The sequence below is a fragment of the Antechinus flavipes genome, chromosome 5 (assembly GCF_016432865.1).
Source record: "Antechinus flavipes isolate AdamAnt ecotype Samford, QLD, Australia chromosome 5, AdamAnt_v2, whole genome shotgun sequence".
Lineage (NCBI taxonomy): Eukaryota > Metazoa > Chordata > Mammalia > Dasyuromorphia > Dasyuridae > Antechinus > Antechinus flavipes.
Window position 1 is genome coordinate 259797964 of NC_067402.1, and position 10231 is coordinate 259808194.

Here is a 10231-nt window from a genome sequence, read left to right on the forward strand (position 1 = left end):
TATAGAGAAAAACACAGGTAAAGAAACATATTAGGATTTCAAAATCTATCGTTCAGTAGCAATATATATAGACTGTAGATACTTTGATACTAATATAACAGTCTCCACATACAAATCCTAAGATTTTATTAAAATACCAATTTGTCAGTAGATTTAAATTGAATTTAAAATAACCTACCTTGGTTGTTTTAGACAGCTAAACAGAATCTCTAAGTTACACATTATTTTATTAAAAAAAAAAGTATTTAATCCTCAGAATTCCTCTTAGTATAAGAAAATATATGTCACAATGTTTCATTGTAAGAGAAATGCTTTTAACCTTCATTTAAACATGTGAGAGCCATACCTGCTTCTATAGAGTTCTCTCTCACGTTCTGCTTTTTCATTCTTTAATTGTGATTTAGTTTCTCCTATTTGTGACAATTCTTCCTGTATTCCAATACTCATCTTTTCTAAATGGTTAATGTTTCTTTTGAGTATTGCCCATTGTGAATTTTTAAATTTTACTAATGGTTTATATATAGAAAATACTTTCTTTTTTCCCAAATGTAATATGAATCTGTATAGAGAAAAACACAAGTAAAGAAACATATTAGGATTTCAAAATGTGTCTGGCAGTAGCAATATACAGATTGTAGATACTTTGGCACTGATCTAACAGTCTCCATATACGAATCCTAAGATTTTACTAAAATATCATTTCGTCTATAGTTTTAAATGGAATTTAAAATAACCTACCTTGGGTTGTTTAAGACAGCTATACAGAATCTCTAAGTTATACATTATTTAAAAAAAAAAAACTATTTAATCCTCAGAATTCCTCTTACTATAAGAAAATATATGTCACAATGTTTCATTGTAAGAGAAATGCTTTCAAACCTTCCTTTAAACATATGAGATCCATACCTGCTTCTATAGAGTTCTCTCTCACATTCTGCTTTTTCATTCTTTAATTGTGATTTAGATTTCCTATTTGTGACAATTCTTCCTGTATTGCAATACTCATCTTTTGAAAATGGTTAATGTTTCTTCTGAGTATTGCCCATTGTGAATTTTTAAATTTTACTAATGGTTTATATACAGAAAATGCTTTCTTTTTTCCCCAAATGTAGTATGAATCTGTATAGAGAAAAACACAAGTAAAGAAACATATTAGGATTTCAAAATCTGGCTGGCAGTAGCAATATACATAGATTGTAGATATTTTGGCACTGATCTAACAGTTTCCCCATATACGAATCCTAAGATTTTACTAAAATATCATTTTGTCTATACATTTAAATGGAATTTAAACTAACCTACATTGGGTTGTTTTAGAAAGGTAAACAGAATCTCTAAGTTACACATTATTTTATTAAAAAAAAATATTTAATCCTCAGAATTCCTCTTACTATAAGAAAATATATGTCACAATGTTTCATTGTAAGAGAAATGCTTTCAAAACTTCCTTTAAACATATGAGTTCCATATCTGCTTCTATCGAGTTCTCTCTCACATTCTGCTCTTTCATTCTCTAACTGTGATTTAGTTTTTCCTATTTGTGACAATTCTTCCTGTATTCCAATACTCATCTTTTCTAAATGGTTAATGTTTCTTTTGAGTATTGCCCATTGTGAATTTTTAAATTTTACTAATGGTTTATGTACAGAAAATGCTTTCTTTTTTCCCAAATGTAATATGAATCTGTATAGAGAAAAACACAAGTAAAAAGAAACATATTACGATTTCAAAATCTGTCTGACAGTAGCAATATACATAGACTGTAGATATTTTGGCACTGATCTAACAGTCTCCATATACGAATCCTAAGATTTTACTAAAATATCATTTTGTCTATACATTTAAATGGAATTTAAACTAACCTACATTGGGTTGTTTTAGACAGGTAAACAGAATCTCTAAGTTACACATTATTTAAAGAAACATATTAGGATTTCAAAATCTGTCTGGCAGTAGCAATATACATAGACTGTAGATATTTTGGCACAGAATTCCTCTTACTCTAAGAAAATATATGTCACAATGTTTCATTGTAAGAGAAATGCTTTCAAACCTTTATTTAAACAAATGAGATCCATACCTGCTTCTATAGAGTTCTCTCTCACATTCTGCTTTTTCATTCTCTAACTGTGTTTTAGTTTTCCTTCTTTGAAGCAATTCTTTCTGTAGGCCAATAGCCATCTTTTGTAAATCATTAACATTTCTTTTGAGTTATGTAAATTCTGAATTTACAAATTCTATTCATGGTTTATGTACAGGAAGTACTTCCTTTTTTTCTTGAATGTAATCTGAATGTGTATAGAGAAAAACACAAGTAAAGAAACATATTAGGATTTCAAAATTTGTCTGGCAGTAGCAATATACATAGATTGTAGATACTTTGGCACTGATCTAAAAGTCTCCACATACGAATCCTAAGATTTTACTAAAATATCATTTCATCTATAGTTTTAAATGGAATTTAAAATAACTTACCTTGGGTTGTTTAAGACAGCTATACAGAATCTCTAAGTTATACATTATTTAAAAAAAAAAAACTATTTAATCCTCAGAATTCCTCTTACTATAAGAAAATATATGTCACAATGTTTCATTGTAAGAGAAATGCTTTCAAACCTTCCTTTAAACATATGAGATCCATACCTTCTATGGTATATAGAATATGAACATTCTATAGAGTTCTCTCTCACATTCTGCTTTTTCATTCTTTAATTGTGATTTAGATTTTCCTATTTGTGACAATTCTTCCTGTATTGCAATACTCATCTTTTGAAAATGGTTATGTTTCTTCTGAGTATTGCCCATTGTGAATTTTAAAATTTTACTAATGGTTTATATACAGAAAATGCTTTCTTTTTTCCCCAAATGTAGTATGAATCTGTATAGAGAAAAACACAAGTAAAGAAACATATTAGGATTTCAAAATCTGTCTGGCAGTAGCAATATACATAGACTGTAGATATTTTGGCACTGATCTAACAGTCTCCATATACGAATCCTACGATTTTACTAAAATATCATTTTGTCTATACATTTAAATGGAATTTAAACTAACCTACATTGGGTTGTTTTAGACAGGTAAACAGAACCTCTAAGTTACACATTATTTTATGAAAAAAAAAAAACTATTTAATCCTCAGAATTCCTCTTACTATAAGAAAATATATGTCACAATGTTTCATTGTAAGAGAAATGCTTTCAAAACTTCCTTTAAACATATGAGTTCCATATCTGCTTCTATCGAGTTCTCTCTCACATTCTGCTCTTTCATTCTCTGTGATTTAGTTTTTCCTATTTGTGACAATTCTTCCTGTATTCCAATACTCATCTTTTCTAAATGGTTAATGTTTCTTTTGAGTATTGCCCATTGTGAATTTTTAAATTTTACTAATGGTTTATGTACAGAAAATGCTTTCTTTTTTCCCAAATGTAATATGAATCTGTATAGAGAAAAACACAAGTAAAGAAACATATTACGATTTCAAAATCTGTCTGGCAGTAGCAAAATACATAGACTGTAGATATTTTGACACTGATGTAACAGTCTCCATATACGAATCCTAAGATTTTACTAAAATATCATTTTGTCTATAGATTTAAATGGAATTTAAAATAACCTATCTTGGGTTGTTTTAGACAGCTAAACAGAATCTCTAAGTTACCATTATTTAAAAAAAAATAACAAAAAAAACTAATCCTCAGAATTCCTCTTATTATAAGAAAATATATGTCACAATGTTTCATTGTAAGAGAAATGCTTTCAAAACTTCCTTTAAACATATGAGTTCCATATCTGCTTCTATCGAGTTCTCTCTCACATTCTGCTCTTTCATTCTCTGTGATTTAGTTTTTCCAATTTGTGACAATTCTTCCTGTATTCCAATACTCATCTTTTCTAAATGGTTAATGTTTCTTTTGAGTATTGCCCATTGTGAATTTTTAAATTTTACGAATGGTTTATATATAGAAAATACTTTCTTTTTTCCCCTAATGTAATATGAATCTGTATAGAGAAAAACACATGAAACATATTAGGATTTCAAAATCTGTCTGGCAGTAGCAATATACATAGATTGTAGATACTTTGGCACTGATCTAAAAGTCTCCACATACGAATCCTAAGATTTTACTAAAATATCATTTCGTCTATAGTTTTAAATGGAATTTAAAATAACCTACCTTAGGTTGTTTAAGACAGCTATACAGAATCTCTAAGTGATACATTATTTAAAAAAAAAAACTATTTAATCCTCAGAATTCCTCTTACTATAAGAAAATATATGTCACAATGTTTCATTGTAAGAGAAATGCTTTCAAACCTTCCTTTAAACATATGAGATCCATACCTGTTTCTATAGAGTTCTCTCTCACATTCTGCTTTTTCATTCTTTAATTGTGATTTAGATTTTCCTATTTGTGACAATTCTTCCTGTATTGCAATACTCATCTTTTGAAAATGGTTAATGTTTCTTCTGAGTATTGCCCATTGTGAATTTTAAATTTTACTAATGGTTTATATACAGAAAATGCTTTCTTTTTTCCCCAAATGTAGTATGAATCTGTATAGAGAAAAACACAAGTAAAGAAACATATTAGGATTTCAAAATCTGTCTGGCAGTAGCAATATACATAGACTGTAGATATTTTGGCACTGATCTAACAGTTTCCCCATATACGAATCCTAATATTTTACTAAAATATCATTTTGTCTATACATTTAAATGGAATTTAAAATAGCCTACCTTGGCTTGTTTTAGACAGATAAACAGAATCTGTAAGTTGCACATTATTTAAAAAAAAAAAAAACTATTTAATCCTCAGAATTCCTCTTACTATAAGAAAATATATGTCACAATGTTTCATTGTAAGAGAAATGCTTTCAAAACTTCCTTTAAACATATGAGTTCCATATCTGCTTCTATCGAGTTCTCTCTCACATTCTGCTCTTTCATTCTCTGTGATTTAGTTTTTCCTATTTGTGACAATTCTTCCTGTATTGCAATACTCATCTTTTGAAAATGGTTAATGTTTCTTCTGAGTATTGCCCATTGTGAATTTTAAAATTTTACTAATGGTTTATATACAGAAAATGCTTTCTTTTTTCCCCAAATGTAGTATGAATCTGTATAGAGAAAAACACAAGTAAAGAAACATTTTAGGATTTCAAAATCTGTCTGGCAGTAGCAATATACATAGACTGTAGATATTTTGGCACTGATCTAACAGTCTCCATATACGAATCCTAAGATTTTACTAAAATATCATTTTGTCTATACATTAAATGGAATTTAAACTAACCTACATTGGGTTGTTTTAGACAGGTAAACAGAACCTCTAAGTTACACATTATTTTATTAAAAAAAAAAAAAAAAACTATTTAATCCTCAGAATTCCTCTTACTATAAGAAAATATATGTCACAATGTTTCATTGTAAGAAAATGCTTTCAAAACTTCCTTTAAACATATGAGTTCCATATCTGCTTCTATCGAGTTCTCTCTCACATTCTGCTCTTTCATTCTCTAACTGTGATTTAGTTTTTCCTATTTGTGACAATTCTTCCTGTATTCCAATACTCATCTTTTCTAAATGGTTAATGTTTCTTTTGAGTATTGCTCATTGTGAATTTTTAAATTTCACTAATGGTTTATATACAGAAAATACTTTCTTTTTTCCCCAAATGTAATATGAATCTGTATAGAGAAAAACACAAGTAAAGAAACATATTAGGATTTCAAATTCTGTCTGGCAGTAGCAATATACATAGACTGTAGATATTTTGGCACAGAATTCCTCTTACTCTAAGAAAATATTTGTCACAATGTTTCATTGTAAGAGAAATGCTTTCAAACCTTTATTTAAACAAATGAGATCCATACCTGCTTCTATAGAGTTCTCTCTCACATTCTGCTTTTTCATTCTCTAACTGTGTTTTAGTTTTCCTTCTTTGAAGCAATTCTTTCTGTAGGCCAATAGCCATCTTTTGTAAATCAGTAACATTTCTTTTGAGTTATGTAAATTCTGAATTTACAAATTCTATTCATGTTTTATGTACAGGAAGTACTTCCTTTTTTTCTTGAATGTAATCTGAATGTGTATAGAGAAAAACACAAGTAAAGAAACATATTAGGATTTCAAAATTTGTCTGGCAGTAGCAATATACATAGATTGTAGATACTTTGGCACTGATCTAAAAGTCTCCACATACGAATCCTAAGATTTTACTAAAATATCATTTCACCTATAGTTTTAAATGGAATTTAAAATAACCTACCTTGGGTTGTTTAAGACAGCTATACAGAATCTCTAAGTTATACATTATTTAAAAAAAAAAAACTATTTAATCCTCAGAATTCCTCTTACTATAAGAAAATATATGTCACAATGTTTCATTGTAAGAGAAATGCTTTCAAACCTTCCTTTAAACATATGAGATCCATACCTGCTTCTATAGAGTTCTCTCTCACATTCTGCTTTTTCATTCTTTAATTGTGATTTAGATTTTCCTATTTGTGACAATTCTTCCTGTATTGCAATACTCATCTTTTGAAAATGGTTAATGTTTCTTCTGAGTATTGCCCATTGTGAATTTTGAAATTTTACTAATGGTTTATATACAGAAAATGCTTTCTTTTTTCCCCAAATGTAGTATGAATCTGTATAGAGAAAAACACAAGTAAAGAAACATATTAAGATTTCAAAATCTGTCTGGCAGTAGCAATATACATAGACAGTAGATATTTTGGCACTGATCTAACAGTCTCGATATACGAATCCTAAGATTTTACTAGAATATCATTTTGTCTATACATTTAAATGGAATTTAAACTAACCTACATTGGGTTGTTTTAGACATGTAAACAGAACCTCTAAGTTACACATTATTTTACGAAAAAAAAAAAACTATTTAATCCTCAGAATTCCTCTTACTATAAGAAAATATATGTCACAATGTTTCATTGTAAGAGAAATGCTTTCAAAACTTCCTTTAAACATATGAGTTCCATATCTGCTTCTATCGAGTTCTCTCTCACATTCTGCTCTTTCATTCTCTGTGATTTAGTTTTTCCTATTTGTGACAATTCTTCCTTATTCCAATACTCATCTTTTCTAAATGGTTAATGTTTCTTTTGAGTATTGCCCATTGTGAATTTTTAAATTTTACTAATGGTTTATGTACAGAAAATGCTTTCTTTTTTCCCCAAATGTAATATGAATCTGTATAGAGAAAAACACAAGTAAAGAAACATATTACGATTTCAAAATCTGTCTGGCAGTAGCAATATACATAGACTGTAGATATTTTGGCACTGATCTAACAGTCTCGATATACGAATCCTAAGATTTTACTAGAATATCATTTTGTCTATACATTTAAATGGAATTTAAACTAACCTACATTGGGTTGTTTTAGACAGGTAAACAGAACCTCTAAGTTACACATTATTTTATTAAAAAAAAAAAAAAACTATTTAATCCTCAGAATTCCTCTTATTATAAGAAAATATATGTCACAATGTTTCATTGTAAGAGAAATGCTTTCAAAACTTCCTTTAAACATATGAGTTCCATATCTGCTTCTATCGAGTTCTCTCTCACATTCTGCTCTTTCATTCTCTAACTGTGATTTAGTTTTTCCTATTTGTGACAATTCTTCCTGTATTCCAATACTCATCTTTTCTAAATGGTTAATGTTTCTTTTGAGTATTGCCCATTGTGAATTTTTAAATTTTACTAATGGTTTATATATAGAAAATACTTTCTTTTTTCCCCAAATGTAATATGAATCTGTATAGAGAAAAACTCAAGAAACATATTAGGATTTCAAAATCTGTCTGGCAGTAGCAATATACATAGATTGTAGATACTTTGGCACTGATCTAAAAGTCTCCACATACGAATCCTAAGATTTTACTAAAATATCATTTCGTCTATAGTTTTAAATGGAATTTAAAATAACCTACCTTGGGTTGTTTAAGACAGCTATACAGAATCTCTAAGTTATACATTATTTAAAAAAAAAAACTATTTAATCCTCAGAATTCCTCTTACTATAAGAAAATATATGTCACAATGTTTCATTGTAAGAGAAATGCTTTCAAACGTTCCTTTAGACATATGAGATCCATACCTGCTTCTATAGAGTTCTCTCTCACATTCTGCTTTTTCATTCTTTAATTGTGATTTAGATTTTCCTATTTGTGACAATTCTTCCTGTATTGCAATACTCATCTTTTGAAAATGGTTAATGTTTCTTCTGAGTATTGCCCATTGTGAATTTTAAAATTTTACTAATGGTTTATATACAGAAAATGCTTTCTTTTTTCCCCAAATGTAGTATGAATCTGTATAGAGAAAAACACAAGTAAAGAAACATATTAGGATTTCAAAATCTGTCTGGCAGTAGCAATATACATAGACTGTAGATATTTTGGCACTGATCTAACAGTTTCCCCATATATGAATCCTAATATTTTACTAAAATATCATTTTGTCTATACATTTAAATGGAATTTAAAATAGCCTACCTTGGCTTGTTTTAGACAGATAAACAGAATCTGTAAGTTGCACATTATTAAAAAAAAAAAAAAAAACTATTTAATCCTCAGAATTCCTCTTACTATAAGAAAATATATGTCACAATGTTTCATTGTAAGAGAAATGCTTTCAAAACTTCCTTTAAACATATGAGTTCCATATCTGCTTCTATCGAGTTCTCTCTCACATTCTGCTCTTTCATTCTCTAACTTTGATTTAGTTTTTCCTATTTGTGACAATTCTTCCTGTATTGCAATACTCATCTTTTGAAAATGGTTAATGTTTCTTCTGAGTATTGCCCATTGTGAATTTTAAAATTTTACTAATGGTTTATATACAGAAAATGCTTTCTTTTTTCCCCAAATGTAGTATGAATCTGTATAGAGAAAAACACAAGTAAAGAAACATATTAGGATTTCAAAATCTGTCTGGCAGTAGCAATATACATGGACTGTAGATATTTTGGCACTGATCTATCAGTCTCCATATACGAATCCTAAGATTTTACTAAAATATCATTTTGTCTATACATTTAAATGGAATTTAAACTAACCTACATTGGGTTGTTTTAGACAGGTAAACAGAATCTCTAAGTTACACATTATTTTATTAAAAAAATAAAAAAACTATTTAATCCTCAGAATTCCTCTTACTATAAGAAAATATATGTCACAATGTTTCATTGTAAGAGAAATGCTTTCAAACCTTTATTTAAACAAATGAGATCCATTCTGCTTCTATCGAGTTCTCTCTCACATTCTGCTTTTTCATTCTCTAACTGTGTTTTAGTTTTTCCTATTTGAAGCAATTCTTTCTGTAGGCAATAGCCATCTTTTGTAAATCATTAACACTTCTTTTGAGTTGTGTAAATTGTGAATTTTAAAATTCTATTCATGGTTTATGTACAGGAAGTACTTCCTTTTTTTTTTGAATGTAATCTGAATGTGTATAGAGAAAAACACAAGTAAAGAAACATATTAGGATTTCAAAATCTGTCTGGCAGTAGCAATATACATAGATTGTAGATACTTTGGCACTGATCTAAAAGTCTCTCCACATAGAATCCTAAGATTTTACTAAAATATCATTTCATCTATAGTTTTAAATGGAATTTAAAATAACCTACCTTGGGTTGTTTAAGACAGCTATACAGAATCTCTAAGTTATACATTATTTAAAAAAAAAAACTATTTAATCCTCAGAATTCCTCTTACTATAAGAAAATATATGTCACAATGTTTCATTGTAAGAGAAATGCTTTCAAACCTTCCTTTAAACATATGAGTTCCATACCTGCTTCTATAGAGTTCTCTCTCACATTCTGCTTTTTCATTCTTTAATTGTGATTTAGTTTTTCCTATTTGTGACAATTCTTCCTGTATTGCAATACTCATCTTTTGAAAATGGTTAATGTTTCTTCTGAGTATTGCCCATTGTGAATTTTGAAATTTTACTAATGGTTTATATACAGAAAATGCTTTCTTTTTTCCCCAAATGTAGTATGAATCTGTATAGAGAAAAACACAAGTAAAGAAACATATTAGGATTTCAAAATCTGTCTGGCAGTAGCAATATACATAGACTGTAGATATTTTGGCACTGATCTAACAGTCTCCATATAGGAATCCTAAGATTTTACTAAAATATCATTTTGTCTATACGTTTAAATGGAATTTAAACTAACCTACATTGGG

The 10231-nt window shown here is 28.6% G+C and overlaps 1 protein-coding gene across 1 annotated transcript in view; it reads right to left on the minus strand.

The window, feature by feature from the left end:
• The window catches only part of LOC127538748 (ankyrin repeat domain-containing protein 7-like), a 110487-nt gene extending 110040 nt beyond the window's left edge, over positions 1-447 (minus strand). Inside the window, exon 1 of the mRNA XM_051962493.1 lies at positions 347-447. Coding sequence (XP_051818453.1) covers positions 347-447 — 101 coding nt within the window. The remainder of the gene's footprint in view (positions 1-346) is intronic.
• Between the last annotated feature and the right edge of the window lie 9784 nt (positions 448-10231).